The sequence below is a fragment of the Calypte anna genome, chromosome 2, assembly GCF_003957555.1.
Source record: "Calypte anna isolate BGI_N300 chromosome 2, bCalAnn1_v1.p, whole genome shotgun sequence".
NCBI lineage: Eukaryota > Metazoa > Chordata > Aves > Apodiformes > Trochilidae > Calypte > Calypte anna.
Window position 1 is genome coordinate 94,809,088 of NC_044245.1, and position 17,747 is coordinate 94,826,834.

At 35.5% G+C, this 17,747-nt stretch overlaps 1 protein-coding gene across 1 annotated transcript in view; it reads left to right on the plus strand.

Moving 5' to 3' along the window:
- RTTN (rotatin) overlaps positions 1–17,747 on the plus strand; it is an 82,677-nt gene that overhangs the window by 20,010 nt on the left and 44,920 nt on the right. Inside the window, exons 13-25 of the mRNA XM_030445430.1 lie at positions 338–450; positions 1,399–1,525; positions 2,827–2,952; positions 4,851–4,967; positions 6,745–6,884; positions 7,118–7,289; positions 8,303–8,402; positions 12,198–12,286; positions 13,100–13,217; positions 13,507–13,603; positions 14,393–14,461; positions 14,852–15,040; positions 16,119–16,358. Of these exons, the coding sequence (XP_030301290.1) occupies positions 338–450; positions 1,399–1,525; positions 2,827–2,952; positions 4,851–4,967; positions 6,745–6,884; positions 7,118–7,289; positions 8,303–8,402; positions 12,198–12,286; positions 13,100–13,217; positions 13,507–13,603; positions 14,393–14,461; positions 14,852–15,040; positions 16,119–16,358 (1,697 nt within the window). The remainder of the gene's footprint in view (positions 1–337; positions 451–1,398; positions 1,526–2,826; positions 2,953–4,850; positions 4,968–6,744; positions 6,885–7,117; positions 7,290–8,302; positions 8,403–12,197; positions 12,287–13,099; positions 13,218–13,506; positions 13,604–14,392; positions 14,462–14,851; positions 15,041–16,118; positions 16,359–17,747) is intronic.

The following is a 17,747-nucleotide window of genomic DNA, read 5'->3' on the forward strand; positions in this document are numbered from 1 at the left end:
TAGAAAGCGTTCTGAATAGTGTTCATGCTTTGAAATATTAGAGACTATTTCCACTGAGTTTAGTAGAAGTTTTTTTGGCTTCAGCAGCTGAAGGATTCTAATCTCCTAGGAGTAGGTTCTAAAATGTATTTGTTTGAAATCTATAGAAATTTTTTAATTAGTCTATCAGAAGTTAATTAAAACTTTGTGAAAGGCTAAAGCAAACCCTAGGTACTGGAAGTACTGAATAACGATAAATTCTGCAAGACTATACAATAAAATGTAAACAGTAACAATATTAAAATACTTTTAACATTAATAATGCTGGTATTTTCTTTCTCTTCATTTTACTCCTAAGGAGGACAAGAATCTTTCTGAACTAGTGGAATTAGCAGATCAGGCCTTGAGCAGTCTACCTTACCATCAACACTTTCCTTTGGTTCAGGAATGCATTAACATATGCTCAACTCTGTGAGTACACTCTACTATTTAAAACTCTGACTTGAGAAAATCCTTTCTTTTTTTTTTTTTATGGATAAACTTTCTCAAGTAGTTTAACTTTTTAATTCCCTGTATTTGAACAACCATTTTCTTTTGGTAATTGAAAGGTCACTTCTAAATAATTTGTGTTACTTTGTGGTGGATTTCTTGAAAATTGAATTTCAGATGCTAAAAAGATGCTAAATGCTTTACTTTCAGAAGTCCTAAAAGTCTTACTTTACTGGAGATGATATATTAGAATATGGCATCTCTTTTATTGAACAGCGTGTACAAATTACTTTTTAGATTTTTCATGTCTAGTTAGAGAATTTAAGTTACCTTGTGGTCCCTGAAAATGTTCTATATTAAAAACTTGGTTACAAATATAAAATCTTAATTTTATGCTGATTCAGAATTTGACTTTGGGATTTTTTCCAGGGAAACTACATTTAAGAGCTCTCTAATGTGTGCTTTTAAATTATGAAACATCAGCACACTTTTCAGTGTCCTATTGCTTTTAGAATCAATTATTTTTTGATTACTGTCTCAGGCAACAAGAAATTCACTTAAATTTTTAAACTAAATTGAATTCACTTTGTGATAGTGAGATGGACCTTTCCCTCTGCAAGGAAGAAATTCTGAAAGCATATTTTATTTTTTATAATTGTATACCATAATCTGAGGAGCCTATTGAAGTTCAGTAGAATTTTTTTTTTCAGATTATCTACATGTTTAAAAGAAAATATTCAAAGGTGAAGAGTGATAATATGATTTTGGTGAATATATTGTTATTTCTGAACTTTTGTCTGCCAGCTCATTTTTCAGGACATATACCTCTTCAGGATATATTTTTGAGATATCATGAAATTTAAAAGGAAATTTTTTTCTAGAAATGTTTGGGTAGTGTAAAATCATAAATTAATTTTTTTTTCCTTTTAGTTGGATGTCTGACGAGTCTAATGCATTGCTTCAGGCTGAGGGTCAAAAGGTGCTTCTTCATCTATTGTCTCATCCTTTGCTGAATATAAAAACTAAAGCCTATCACTGCTGTTTGGAAATGATTAAGGTTAGAACTAAAGCTTACCTAATGCTATTGGTGTTGTGCTAAATAATGCATATTACGTGATTTTCCTCATTACAAGCATTTTTAATGCTAATTCCATGTCCTGTGTTACATGCTGTTAAATTTATTATAGGCCTGTAGGTATGCACTTGCAGTTTGCTGTTATTTTTGGTATTAAATTTACTTGTCTAGATTCTACTTCAGGTATTGCATTTCAGAATGAAAGGATGTCTATAAGGGGAAAAGCAGTGGTTGAAAAATTTATTTTTAAGAGATTCTTAACAGTGCTGATCACTTTTTTTTTATGGCTGTTATACAGAGATATTTCTGTTTAAATATAATACATTCCTTTGAAAAATAATTCAGTTGTCAGTTTTGCTTGTCTGCTGAATTGAGATTAACAGAATCACAGGCTCCTCTGGATTGGGACCTTTAAAGATCATCTAGTCCAGCTCCCCTTTTAACTACATCAGGTTGCTCAGAGCCCCATCCAACCTCACTATCAACATTTCCAAGGATGGGGCATCTACCATTTCTCTGGACAACTTGTTCCAGTGTTTCACCACCATTATTGTAAATAATGTCTTCCTTATATTTAGTCTAAATCTATCCTATTTTAGTTGAAAACCATTACAGGTTGCTACAGGCCCTGTTAAAAGTTTGTCCCCATCTTTCTTATAGGGCCCTCTTTAGGTATTGAAGGGCCTGCTGTAAGGTGCCTCTGGAACATTCTCTTTTCCAGGCTGAACAACCCCAACTCATTACAACCCCAACTCATTCAGTCTCTGCTAATAGGAGAGGTGCTCCAGCCCTCTGAGCATCTTTATGTCCTTCCTTGGGACCCACTCCAACAGGTTCCTGTCCATGAGTACTTCAGAATTGGACACAGTACCAGATGGGGTCTCACAAGAGCAAAGCAGAGGGTGAGCATCACCTCCTGTGAGCTGCTGGCCATGCTTCTTTTCATGCAGCCCGGGATGCAGGTGGCTTTCTGGGCTGTGAGCATCCATTGCTGGCTCACATCCATCTGTTCATCCACCAGCACCCCAAAGTCTTCTGTACAGCTGCTCTTAATCCATTCACCATACAGTCTGTATTAATACTGGGGTTTGCCTTCATCCAGGTTCAGGATGTTGTGCTTGGCTTTGTTGAACTTCATGAGGTTCACTGGACCTCAGTGAACTTTCAGCTTTCAGAACTGTAGTCTTGCAAACTTCATGGAGAAAGCCTTTCACTGGTTGATAAGATGTAGTAGCAGACAATATCTTGAACTTTAAAACTAACCAACTGTATTTTTATTGAAGGACTGCTTAGGTATGCATAATAGTGTGAAGCCCGTGTCTTCAGTCTGCCACAGAATACATTTTCTTCTTCATCCAAAAGTCTTCTATGAGATCTGTACCTTTGGCCTTCAGGAAGCCAACAATGAGGTACAGTGTTTAGAAGCTGTATTTATAAGTTGGCATCAGTGCAAAGTAGGCATTGGTATTTTCAATGGTGGTCTGAGGTTTACCTCAAGTTTTGACTGTTTCTTGTATTAGAAAAACCATACAAACAGTGAAGTTGTATAAAATAGATTATTTTTTGTTGTTATTATTAAATCAGAAGCAGAATTATATTCTATAGATAGAATGCTATTAAATGTAATAAGTACCAATGAAAAATGAACTTTACCTGTATAGACTCATACTTGAAATGTACACATAAAGAAATAGTATTATCATGCTTTACATTTATGGAAATCATTAAGGCTCAGGTGTTTTTAAGGCTGGGACAACTTCTGAGAAGTGCAAAAACACATTTTAGATATGCAATGTCTTTATTATAAAAATGTATTTCATTGCTACAAATACATCTATGTTTAAATTTAGCTACTTGAGTATTATAGTAATATTTTATGGCCTATTTCTTAGCATAGGAAAGCTTAAAGTTCAGTGTAAGGTCCTTATGGTCAAAAGGGAGAGAACACTGACTAATTTTTGTTTATTTCTTTCAGTGTGTCTCCTGAAATTAGATTTTTTTTTTTTTAACACATTTCAGCCCACATTTACATTTATAAGTGATTTTTTTAGATGTTAGCATTTTGAAAGAACAACTAAAATGTCTTTGATGATGTGCTATGTATTTGAATTTGTACTTTGCATGTAATTAGTCTTCTCCAAGCAAAACATTTTTTTTCTTGCACTTCTCCCATGGATGCTTTATTAAAGACTGTCAATTTTCTTATTCAGTGATAGGTCAAGATTAGCAAATAGACTCCACCTGACACTGAATTTTGAAAGATTGTTGAGGCAGAGAATGCATATTTGCAAAACTACCTTCTTTTGTTCTCTTTACCTTATAATGCTTTTTAATTTTTCTTTTAACAAAATATGCAATGAAAATCATATCCAAGCATGTTTGGGTTTTGTTTTTTTATAGTTCTTGGATGTGTATCTTCTACACATTCAGTTTTCATAAAGCATCAGGGTAGTCTTTCAGGTATGTGACAATGAGAAGAAATTGAGAAGAACTTAGTATTCCAAGGTTGGGTTTAATATTTGCCATGAGATTTTACACCTCACCTTGGGGTGAGGATTTTTAGATTTGGCATAAAATACAAATTTTTAGCTGCTAAAGACAGGGTTTTTTAGACTGTAAGAAACAGTAAATTCTGAGAAGTGGTTGTTCCTGTTTTCCTGTTGTTCCCATTGTAATAGTTAGCTTGTGAATTCGTTATTATACATATAGTATATGTTACATGCTAAACAGACTAAATTTATAGTGTAAGTGCTGTATCATATACCTTTTCCTTTTTCATTGAGAGCTTCAGATGAATTCGTGTACAATTCAAAGTATTTGGTAGCCTTCTTAGTTTGGCTGTTTTCCTCAGGAAAGTGAAAGGGCCATTCAGCAAGGTTTAAATCTCTTTTCTTCCTGTATCTTTAGAGGCATATCACAGAGGCTGGGAATGAAATGCCCAAGAAGTATAGTGTCAGGAAAGAAAATAAACAAAATTTGTTTTACCTGCAAGGTAGAGGGACCAATAGGTGTATAATATGAGGTAATGATTTGTTTTATTTCAGAAAAGTCAGACCAGAGATCTAAGGGGAAAATGATTGGGTGTTATTTAGACATAACTATTTGTGTGTTTTCTTTGAGTGGCTTGATTATTAACTTAACATTTAGTGTGTCTGGCAATTTAGAAGTTAGCAATTCTGCATTGACAATATTTTGACTGTAGATCCACTTTAAGGTGTTTTTGAATAATGTTTCCAATTACATCAGTGACAAACTGATGAAGACATACCAGTGTTTGCATTAGTTCTTTTTCTTTGTTGTGGAACAGGTGAACTCTACAGCCAAGGCCATTCTGATGCATCTGTTGCAGGGACGATTACTAATGGAAGTATTGACTTGGAACAAGTTTATTGAGGCTCTCTGTCCAATCATTGCTGTTTTACAGGTATTTCTAAGAGCTTTTATCTGAATTTGGTGTATGAAATCATGTAAACAGCAACAGTGTCATGTCAAATAACAGAATATTCATTTAAGTAGCAGGTGAAAAATAAATTACCAGTAATAAACCCATAGACTTATTTTTGTCAGATGTCAAATGTCTTATAGGGGTCCTAATGCCAATCAGAATTACTATTTTGAATTTGTAGACAAATTTTAGCCTTATATTACTAGAATGTGAAACTTCAAGATGTTTTAGAAGTAAGGAGTGAGTCTTTACTGGTACTTAAATTGTTTGAAAATATGATTAGATAATCCAAGTGTAGATTGAAGCATCATACTTTTTAAAATTGTTAATTATTATTAGAATTCTCCCATATCTTAAATTAAAAAAAAACATAACCCCTCTATGATGGTTGTATTGTTATCTGACCAAGTATGCACTCAATAAATAACAGTAGGTATAAGCTGGGTTTTTTTGGTATATATTGATGTTTGGTTTTGATTTGTCTATTTCCAATGCTACTAGAAGTATCAACAGTCAGTATTACCCTTAGACCTTTGTCTACATATCAGTAAAAATGTGCAAATTTTGTTTTCTTTGCTCTTGGCTTGATCTAATGGTATCTTTTTCTCAATCTGATGTTTAGCCAAATTCTTTGTTTTCATTTTTGTGCTATAGATTTTCCCTTTTGTTATCTGCCTATAGTCTTACAGGTCAGGTATTTTGCTGCAGTTATTTGATATCCACTTTTCCCAGTGTCTTTTTTTGCCTTTTTTCTGTTTTTTGTTTAACTTAGCTAATACATCCAAGTATACTTTTTTGTCTTTTTGGTTTTTTTTTCCAAAAATGTTAATTATACCTACTACTGCTATAAATTCTTTCATTTGCACCTTGGTATAAGTTGAATAAAATGCTTATATATCTGAAAATAAAATGCATATAGCTGAAGTCCTTACATAGAATACAAAAATAAAAAATTGTGAGCAATTGCAAATCGGATGGGTCAGAAAGAAAAATATGCAGAAGAAATACACTGAGAAATCAAAGGCAGAGGGAGAAAGTTTACTTCAGAACCTTCTCTCCCAGTAATGTCAGTTTTTATTACTCATGTAACTATCTTCCATTAATATTAAAAATTAAGTAGATGAGAATTTAATATAAGATGTAGACTGAACATGTGAGAAAGAACTAACACAACTCATTTTTGTGAGTAGAATTATCCTCTATATTATAGCCTGCAGTACCTATGTGCAATAGATACTTGAGCAGAGCATACCAGAGTCCTATATTTACCTGATTTATATAAAATGTTTTCTATTTTACTATGCTGTTAAAACATTTGAAGTGTCATTACTTGGCACCAGGGACTGTGGTTTGTCTTGGTTTTGTGTGAAGATACTAAATACCTGAAAAAAGATAGGATATGTTTTGAAACTATTTTCTCTGTTAGGACTGAATTTGAAATGGAAACTGGTTCTAAAGGGCAGCATCATGCTAACAAATTGAAGGGTAAAGCTTCAGGTCAACGTACCTCTTGGCCATGTAAAAATCTTTGATTTGTATACAGGATCATTTATTTATTTTTAAAATTGCTTTAACAGCGAAGTGTTAATCTGCAGAAATTGAATGCTTTCTTAAAAGTTATTGCTTTTATTGAAGGGGAGTTGCTCTTTTCCCCACTCTCCTTTAGCCCTTAAGAAGGGGAATTACCTTTTTTCATTTTCTATGTTAGCAAGCTGATTTTTTTTTTTAATTTTGGAAAATTTTTTGTTTGTTTTAGGGTTATGCTGACACAAAAGATACCCTAGGTAACTGTATCCTCGCTTTGAGTGAAACAACCTCTGACAAAGGAGATGGTATTCTCTCTAGAACTATTAGACTACAGGCTGCTCTGCGCCTCCTCTTTTCAAAAAAACAATTGTAAGTAATACCCTGTAGCATTTCAGCATGCTCTCTAATGCTAAAGACAAAAATATCTAGAAAACCAATTGATTTTTATGCACTGGGTTGATTTGAAAGGCAGATTAATCAATATTGAGTTGAGTGAATAGTTCCCTGTAGCTGTATTAATTTCATAATTATTTTTTAACTATACAGCTAAATTTTTCAGTATGAGGACTTTATGTATTTATTTTAATTGTTTACTCCTATAGGGTTCGTTCCGTAGCACTTAAACATTTAACATTCCACCTTTTGAATGAAGAAGGGGCAAACCTGAAACGCCCACATTTGCATGGTAGTATGCTTTCCAGCATTTCAAACTTATTTGTTGTAGAAAGAGCTATAGAGTTAAAATTGGATGATAAAACAGAATCAATATTTAAGGTGAGTAAACTATGTTTAAATCTTGTATTTGATTGATTGGCTCTTCTACCTGCCCAGTCTCTCAAGTTACTGCTTTCTGGAAGGCTGCAGTATTTCATTACAAATGATTTGTTTTCTATAAAGGAATCTGTTCATATATTCTTTCAGTTTAAATTTAAACAGTAGTTTTTATGCTAACATATGTAAAAATAATTATTTCTATCTGTTTTATTTTCTGTCTACAAGAGTGTTTTTTTAGAGTCTGATAGAACTTTCTCTCATAGAGCTTTTTTTCTGCACAAAATAAATTATTACTATAGTAGGCACAAATAGTTTTTAATATGCAATATTCTAAAAGAGATTACTAATTTATGTCTGTTTTCTTAATGTTGCTGCTTTTACAAAGTGAAAAACAAATTGCAGGTATTTGACCTATGGCAAAACTTGTATCCTTTTATTTGTTTTTCTTATCATCTCCCTTCCATTCTTCTCCTTCTTTACCCTCAGAGCTTTCAGCTTAATAACAATATATTAAGCAAGTGCTAAGATGCTTCCCCTCTGAAAAATGTATTCTGAAAGTCATTGTATGTTTGATTTATACTTTATTCCTACACCCTTCAGAAAGTTAGAACTTGAAATTTGCATGGATATGTAGGTTTATTTAAATTTCTCTAGCCCCATTGCCATAACAAATTCAGTCCCTGTCACAGACTTAGAAACATATTCTAGTATTTCTGTGTAGTGCTGGGCTTTCTGTAGTCCTGCATAAATTTAGCATTATTTGTTAGAAATCTGCTTCTATTGTGCACTAGAAACTACTGTCTTGTTATATTCTGTATCTATTATTAGAGATTTGTTTTAACAAGACTATAGCCTAAATGTTTCTTATTACATACATGTGGAATATAATCAAATACATTTTAATAAGGAATGTAGAGCTTTTTCAATTTCTACTTTTTTTTTAGGAAATTTGGCAGGTAACCTTGTTTCATAATAGTGTACTGGATGTAGATCTAATACAGTTTTACTTTTAGGCAGAAACTATTGAAAAGCTGTATGACATCTTGGCTTCTGATGCTGTTGACCTAGTTTTACGGAAATCTGCAGCTGAACAGCTAGCTATCATTTTAGAAGGTAAAATTCTTCAGTAAATTTGTACTCATGTGCAGATCATTGCATGAGCTTTCAGTTTTGCTGGGATTTCTGTATGTTTCATCGGAGGATACTTTTTGTAATCTTGATGTATATTGTTGGACCAGAATTTTAACACTCATGTGAATAATCTACCAATTCAAGTAGAAAAGTACTTGTTGTTGCCCTCAAGAAACAGTGGGTTTTACCATGTAAAAAACCAGCTCCCTTGTGTAATAGAGGAGTAAGCTGAACTCTAAGCTCTGTAAGAGCTTTTCTTTCTACTTTTCCTTTTTACTGTTTGTCAAGTTGTTGATCTGTCTCAGAACTAATGGTGCTTCAGATTTTTTGGTATTGCTACTCGAACAAGGAATATGGTGGTCAATGTAAAAAAATAGATAAATCTTTTAAGTGCTGTGTTTTAACTAGGAACTTTATACTTAGTGAGGAATTCCATTTATCATCCTGAACTTCTTCCTTCATAAGCAAATGTCACTCCCGTTTTCAAGAAAGGTAAGAAGGAGGACCTGGGTAACTATAGACTGGTCAGCCTTACCTCCATCATTCGTAAAGCTGATGGAACAACTTGGTACTTTCTCTAAGGCATATCAAGGATAAGAGGGTCATTAGGAGTACTCAACATGGTTTTCCATGGGGTAGTCATGTTTAATCAACTTAATAGCCTTTTATGAAGACATAACCAGGTGGATAGATGATGATAGTGCAGTAGACATCATTTACCTTGATTTCAGTAATGCATTTGACACTGTCTTCCACAGCAACCTTGCAGCTAAATGGAGGAAGTGTGGTCTGGATGATCAGATAGTGAGATGCATTGTGAACTGGTTAAAGGAAAGTAATCAGAAAGCTGTGGTCAATGGGACAGAGTCTCATTGGAGGCCTGTATCTAGTGGAGTCCCTCAATGATTAGTACTGGGACCAGTACTATTCAATATATTCATCAGTGACCTGGATGAGGGAATAGAGCGCACTGTCAGCAAGTTTGCTGATGACACAAAACTGGGAGGAGTGGCTGACGCCCCAGAAGGCTGTGCTGCTATTCAGCGAGACCTAGAGAGGCTGGAGGGTTGGGTAGGGAAAAATCTAATGAAATACAACAAGAGCAAGTGTGGAGTCTTGCATCTGGAGAGGATCAATACCATGTACCAGTATAGGCTGGGGACTTTTAGAGAGCAGTGTAAAGGAAAGGGATCCGAATGTACTGCTGGACAGAAGGGAGCCTATGAGCCAGCAATGTGCCATTGTGTCCAAGAAGGCCAATGACATCCTTGGGTGTATCAAAAGGGGTCTGGTTAGTAGGTCCTCCCCCTCTACTCTGCCCTGGTGAGGCCGCGTCTGGAATTTTTTGTCCAGTTCAAGGACAGGGAAATTCTTAAGAGTCCAGTGCAGAGCCACAAAGATAATAAAGTGTAACATCTCCCTTATGAGGAAAGGCTGCAGGAGCTGATGGATCTCTATAGCTTGGAGGAGACTGAGGGGTGACCTCATTAATGTTTATAAATATATAAAGGGAAAGTGTCAGGAGGATGGAGCCAGGCTCTTCTCAGTGATGTCCAGTGATACGCAGTGGGCACAAGCTGGAGCATAGGAAGTTCCACATAAACATAAGGAAAAGCTTTTTCACTCTGAGAATGACAGAGCTCTGGAACAGGCTGCCCAGTGAGGTTGTGGAGTCTCCTTCTCTGGATACATTCAGAAACTTCCTGGAGGTGTTCCTGTGTGACCTACTTTAGGTGATCCTGCTCTGGTAGGACCTTTCAAGGTCCCTTCTAACTCCTAACATTCTGTGATTCAGTGAAGCAGTAACATCGGTTAAAATGGATTGAAATGTCATTTGTGTGAACATCCATATGTTTCCATGATTATATCCTCTTTCAATACTAAGAGGCAGGCTCCCATTGGCATTTCTTCAGAAAAGTTTGCAAGGAAAGTGTTACTCTTTTTACTCTTTATAATTTAAGTGACTACTCATAAATTTGCATCACAGGTATTTGTTTTTTTTAATTGAGTTGCTCACATAGTGTGAAAATATGACTTCTGGTAAAGAAGATCTGATTGAATTTAGATGCAAGTAAGCAATCTCCCATAGGGCATTATTTAGCTTGGTGCAAGGTCATCACTGCAGAGTTTCAAACCTTGTTGTTTGCATTGTATCTACTCAAACACTGATTCGAGGAACTCAAATCCTAATAATAGAACATAAGTTTTTTGCGCCATGGGAGGATAAGATCTTAGATTATATTAAAGTTAATATTTTTCCTGTAAGAAAAACTATCACAAAAATAAGAATAAATCAGTTGTGGCTGCCAAAGTTTTGAAATTTCAGAACATAATATGAAATATAGCATAGGAAGTAATTGTAAAGGAAACAATGCAGCATTATTAGGACAGATTTCATATTAAGGATCACTTTATAATTATTTAAAGAAAACTAATAAATGTAACCAAACCATGATGAGTTCAGTGGAGAATACCTTATTACACTGTTGAAGACTTTAAATATTACAAGTGAAATACTTGTTTGACTGAAATTGAGTTGCACTGGGGATCAATGTAATTTTGAAAGATAAAATTCTTACAGTAAATTATGTAATATACTTAAGATAATCTTCAAGAGGCTGTTATGGTCACATAACAAAACTTGGGTGATATTTGTCTTGGTACAGGTAGAGCTGTACCTGTTCTGTTGATTAACAGTTTTGGAAACTTGTTCTCAACAGCAAGATTGGATGGATCTGTGCTTTTCTGGGTAAAAAACTGGCTGTGTGGGGAGGTCCAAAGATTTCTGACAAACTGAGTTAAATCCAGTTGATGGCTGGTCTGGCTGGTCACAAATGGAGTTGCCCAGGGCTCAGCTCTGGGAACAATTCTGCTTAATATCTTTATCAATGATCTGGACGAGGGGATCGAGTTTGCTCTCAGCCAGTTTGCAGATGACACCGTCTTGGGCAGGAGTGTTGATCTGCTTGAGGTTAGAAAGCTCTACAGAAAGATCAGGACAGGCTGGATCGATGGGCTAAGGTAAACTGTTTGAATTTCAACAAGGCACTTGGGTCACAACAACCCCATGAAATGCTACTGACTTGAGTAAGAGTGGCTGGAAGCTGCCTGGCAGAGAGGAACCTGGGGGTGCTGGTTAACAGCCCGCTGGACATGAGCCAGCAGTGTGCCAACAGCATCCTGGCTTGGATGAGGAGTGTGGTCAGCAGGACTAGGGAAGTGATCTTCACCTTCTACTTGGCACAAGTGTGGCTGAACCTTGAATACTGTGGTCAGCTGTGGGCCACTGACTGACTACAAGAAGGACACTGAGGTGCTGGAGTGTGTCCAAAGCAGGGTGGTGAAGCTGGTAAAGGGCCTGTAGGACAAATCTCATGAGGAGAGGCTGAGGGAACATTGGTTGTTTAGTCTGAAGAGAAGGAGACTGAAGGGAGACCTTATTGCTTTCTACAACTACCTGAAAGGCAGGTGTAGCAAGGTGAGTGTTGTTCTTTTCTCCCAAGTACCAAGCAATAGAAATAGCTTCAAGTTGCACCAGGGGAGGTTTACATTGGATATTAGAAAATTCTTCAATGAAAGGATTGTCAGGCACTGGAACAAACAGCCCAGGGAAATGGCTGGGTCACCATCCCCGGAGATATTTAAAAGATGTGTAGATGTGGCACTTAAGGAAATAGCTCAGCGGTGGACTTGATTCTAAGAGTTTTCTTGCAGAAAGATTTAAATATTAGTTGGTGCACAACCACCGATTCTTACTATCTTCTGTTTTTCCTGCAGATAACAAATCGCATGGCATTCTGAAAAAGTTAGGTGTGATGGAAAGGATTTTAGCTTACCTTAATGAATGTATACATGTGGATGGCAAGGTAAAAGTATTGTTTCAAGTTCTTCTTCTTCTGCAAGGTAGAATTTGCCTTTTTCTGCACTAATCTTTGTGCATTATTTCTGCACAAAACACAATTGTTTGGTAACAATTGTAATTGCAATATATATTTTATTATATTTTTGATAATGCTAAGATTCTCTTGATGAAAGAAAATTGGTTTGCCTACCAATATAGTTAGAGAATAGTTAGTCAGAGAACTGTGCTTGGTATGGCTCAGAAATACACCAGAACTTTCCTGAAGTTTTCTCAGTAGACACCGAAATAAAATTTTTAATTGCTTTAAAAAACAATAAATTATATTGTACATTATAGTCTCTGAATTTAAGTCCTGAATCAATTTAGAGTTAAAAATTAGGCCATGTTGTAATGACTTTTTTCCCAAAAATGTGTGAAAGAAAGGAATTTCTTCATACTTAATGGAAGTCATTTTATTTGTCAAATTAATGAAAATTAAACATTTAAACTTTTTTTTTAATACTTCTGCTCATATACTCACATATATGCTTCTTCAAAATACATATTTTAGAAGCAAACCTCTTAGCTGTATTGTGATGCCAGAGATAAATAAAATGACCCATCAATTGCTAATGAAATAAACCCAGAAGTGAATAAATATTTTGGAATGATAACGCAGTTATCGTCTGAGTGAAGTGTGCGTGCATAAGAAAGTTCCAGGTTTCTCTACTGTAAATGATGGAATGAATTACTTCCATCATAACAATTTGTATTAAGCATCAGAAAATAGATTATACTAATACTTATCTGCATTTAATTTTTTTTCTTGTTCCTGCAGCTTATGGAACCCATAGTGTTACCATGTCTCACACTCTTGCGCAAACTTGTATTTGCTGATCCAGTTGCTCGTACGGCTCTGGCACAGCAATCATCTCTGCTGCTTTTGCTCTTCAGAGGTAAAGATTCTATTTTGACATTAGTACTTGTGTGGAAAGAAAATGTGTGAAATAGGATTACATGTTTAACCAAAAGCCTTCTTAAGAACCTTGGATCACCTCAGAGTCTTTAATATTTAAAAGATAAATCATTGTGTGCTAGCGTTACCCATGCTAGTGGGTAGCAACAGATGCTAGTGTTGTGGCATCTGTTTAAAATGACTGTAGAAATCAGTTGTTTTTAACCAGTCTTTCTATGTATTATTAAATATCAATGTTTTCCTAACATATTTTAATGATCTTTATTCAGTTTCGTTGATATTCCAAAGTGATCCTGATGTTATAACTGAAACTGCAATATTGCTTTGTCTTCTGTTGTTTGATGAAGTGGCAAGAACAGAAACATGGTATGAAAAAGTTATTTAATGGCATATTTTTTAATAAAATGCAATGTTTTGATGAAAATAAGTTTGTTTCTCCAGACAAATGATGGCCCCCAATTTCTATGTATCAAAAATTTCATATTTGTAAACCAAATTAATTGTTTCCATATTTGTGTCACATGTTATATAACATGTCATGTCTTCACAGTATCAGTTCATTGTACCTCAGTGTTAATTTTAAGTTTACTTTAATTTTCAAAAAACCCTGATTGATCTGTAATCCATCTTTTCCATAAATGGAAACTTCAGAAATCAAATAGCTAAATCTAGGCATGTTTTTTTTTACCTTAATTAGATTTCTTCTGTTTACTTTGGCTTTTAAGTGTAGCATTTTTCCTTAAAACAACAGACCTTAACTTATGTTATTTGGTTATTTGAAATTTGCATATACTTCAGAAAAAATATGCTGTTCGAATTCACAGATATGAAATATACCAAAAAGAATTCTAATGCATATTTTTTCTGTATTAGAAAAAGGAAACAAGCATGTGCTTTGGTATGGTATGTTTAATTTAATTTTTATGTGCAGTACATCTGCAACAGGTGTTCTGTATGTGTGTGATCTTAATATTGCATAATCATGAAGAAATATTTATTAATACAAATTAATAATCTGTGGGTTACTAAAGAGCTAGCTGGAGGATAAAATGCAACTATATCTGAAAAATAAGAAGTAATTAGTGTAGCATTAGTAGAAAATCAAACATCAAAGCTTAAAATCCAGAATACTCACTACAACTTCAATTCTTGTAGGACAGATGGCATAACCATTAATGATACTGGCCCACCTGTCTTCAGTTTACCTGTTGCTGTTGTAAGAAGGTATGCTGAGTTGTTTGGTTTTCCTGTTTTTTTTCTGGTTTGGGGGGGTTTTTTGGGGGTTTTTTTGTTTGTTTTTTGGCTTTTGGTGGTTTTTGGGTTTTTTTGGTTCGTTTGGGTTTTGGATTTTTTTGTTTGCTTGTTTGGTTGGTTTTCTGGTTTTGTTTTTTTTTGTTCCATTTGTTCTCCTTTCTGAGTATGGAGATGGAAGAATGAAAGTAAACATTTCAGGTTAAATCCAAGGTTGTCTGCCTCTTAAAACATGAAGGTATTTAGGGAAAGGAGCATTTAATGAAAAATAAACTAAACAAAAAGAAAATCCCAAAAATACAACCAAAAAGTCAAGCACTTCTTAAAATACTTGTGTGTGTTTTGTTTTTTTTTTTCCTTTAGGTATCATCTCCCAGTCAGGATCACTGCTCATCATGTAGTTAGCCCTAACACAGTTGTGGTGCCATTGTCTTCTGAGTGCTTGGCAGTGAAACCTGTGTCAGATATGCTTAAGATGGCTTGGAATCTGTCATGGTTCCATGGGACTGAAAACATATTGCAACTGGTAAATTATGAGAAAGAAGCAGAAATGTGAGCCATTTTATCTTGATTTTAAATCCTAATATATTTCAATTAAATTAACATTCCATCAAGTTGAATTGTTTTTCAACTTCAAACAGCAGTTCATTTTTACTGGTTTGAGAATGCTGTCTTTTTAAATGGGATTAAAAAGGATTGCATCTCAAGACTGCAGATATGTTGTCACAGCTAATGCTTACCTAAACTGCATTTATACATGAGGTGTAGAGCTTGAACCAACCTTTACTGATGGTCAGAGTAACTCCAAACAATTTTAGGTGGGCTCTGTTTTTCTTTTGGTCATTGTGAGCTTTTTAAGGTGTTTCTTTTTTTCCCCTTTAGAGCTGCATGACTTACTTTTTGTCTTTCCTCAGGGATTTAAATTTCAAAAATGTATCCTTTTTGATGGTAGTACTAAGAATTAGGGTAGATAAAGAAGAAAATTCCCTTTACCTTCTTTGGTAAGCTCTTGATTAGGCATCATTTCTCTCTTTGAGACTGGTTTGTATGCAGAATTTAACAACACAGAAGATTCTTGATTTAATAGGACTCTAATGCTTATTTGTATCTGTCCATCTTTGCAATTTTTCAGTTTTTGCTTTTGTCCCCTAGAGATACTACAAGTCTTAGCAGTAAGCTGTGTGGTTCTAAGCCAGTGGAAACTTTGAAGTTGCTGATTTGATAAATCATTTTCATTTTAAGTTCCCTCAGGCAAAAACAAAGCAATCTCTTAAAAAGAAAATAGGAAAATAGTGGCAAAAATTTTCAGTAGTATGGAGTATTGGAGTTAATTACAAACAATGTGAATACCACCTTTTAAAGTAAGCATCTTTTACCTTTTTGAGAGGTACCATTTTTCCAAGGAACCCGAACAGTCCAGGATTTAAACACAGTGGGGGGTTTGTTAATTTTGTTTGGTAGGAGGTAAGTGAAGAGGAAGGAGGAGAAATAATTGGTTAACCAAAAAATATATTTTTAGGGCAGTTTGTTTTATCTTCTCATTTGAACCAAGAACTGAAGGAATCAACAGTCTCTGAGGTAATTTGTAAAGGTACTGGGTGTTAATAATTTGTCTCTTTTACCTTTTCAGATTTTTAGACTCACTAAAACTGTCATTAGAAGACATTCTTATACTCAAAATAACTCACACAAACTATGGACTGCAGGACTGTCTTAATTCAATCGTACAGGCAGTATCCCACAAGGATGTCAGGATTGCTCTCACTAGACTTAGTTTTTACGTTCTGAATGACCGACTTGCATTAAAATTCAGTTCTGGGTCATGTGGAACCATTTTGAAGAGTCTTGTTTGGCAAAAAGCAATAAACAGGTAAGCATGTTGACTACAGAACTCCATGAAAGATTGTGGTGCTTAATTTGTAAATTTCCTAGTTTTCATGTTTTCAAATATATGGAATTGGTTGTCCATGCACCTCTGCTTCTGACATATATATATATATATTTATATATATATGCAGAGCGTAAGTGATCCAGGAGGTTCCTGGAGAGCATCAGTGACAACTTCCTGACTGAAGCAATAGAGGAGCCTAAGACAAGGTACTCAGTTGGACCTTATGGTCACAAACAAGCAAAGGCTTTTTAAGGATGTGCCATTCTAAGGCAACTTTGGTTTCAGTGACCATGAGTTTGTAGAGTTCAGGATTCCAAGAGTAGGGAAGAGGGCAAAAAATAAAGATTACAGTGCTGGATTTCAGGAGAACTGACTTTGACCTCTTCACTGTTAGTATGTGATGGGATCAGGGCCTGGAGGAAGAGAGACCTAAGAAAGCTGGTTAATATAATCAATAATTGCTGCCTCCAGGCTCAAGAGCCATCCATGCCACTGAGCAGGCAAAATTGTCAGGGTCCTTGCATGGATGAACAAGACTGACAAGGGCCCTGATGGAATGCAACCTATGAGTGTATCCTGGCTGAAGTCCACTTTCCTGAATCAAGGTGATTTGGAGATGTGTCTGAGAATGGGAGTAAACTAAATGTGCCTCCTATCTCCAGGAAAGGCAGAAAGTAAGACCCAGGGAACTACAGTCCAGGCAGCCTCAGCTCAATCCCTGGGAAAGTGATGGAGCAGCAAATCCTGGAAACTATTTTTAGAAACATGAATGACAAGAAGGTCATCAGGAGTAGTCTCTATGGATTCACCAAGGGGAAGTCATGCTTAGCCAGCCTGCTTGATTGCCTTCTACAATGAAATGTCTAATTTTGTAAATGAGGATAATGGATATTGTGTGCTTTGACTCTTCTGATACTAAGATGCTTGTAGAAAGGCTGAAGTATAGGTTGGATGAGTAGACAGTGAGATGAATGCAACACTGTCTGAACATCTGAAGTCAGAGGGTTGTGTATGAAGTCTAGTGTAAAAGCAGTAACTAGCATTGTTCCCCAGGCATCAGTATCTTCAACATCATCATTAATGATTTGAATCATGAGTCAGAGAGCACCCTCAGCAGTTCTGCTTATGTTGCAAAACTGAGGGTGGTGGCTGGCACTTGAGAGGGAAATGCTGCCATCCAGAGGGACCAAAACAGGCTGAATAAGTAGGCTCACAGATACCTCATGAATTTCAAGTAGGGAGAGTGCACAGTTCTGCACCTGGTGAGGAATGACCCTATACAGCAATATATGCTGGGGTTCACCTATCTGGAAATCAGGGGATCCAGGTGTATAGCAAGCTGCACAAGCCCCCCCTCTACTCTGCACC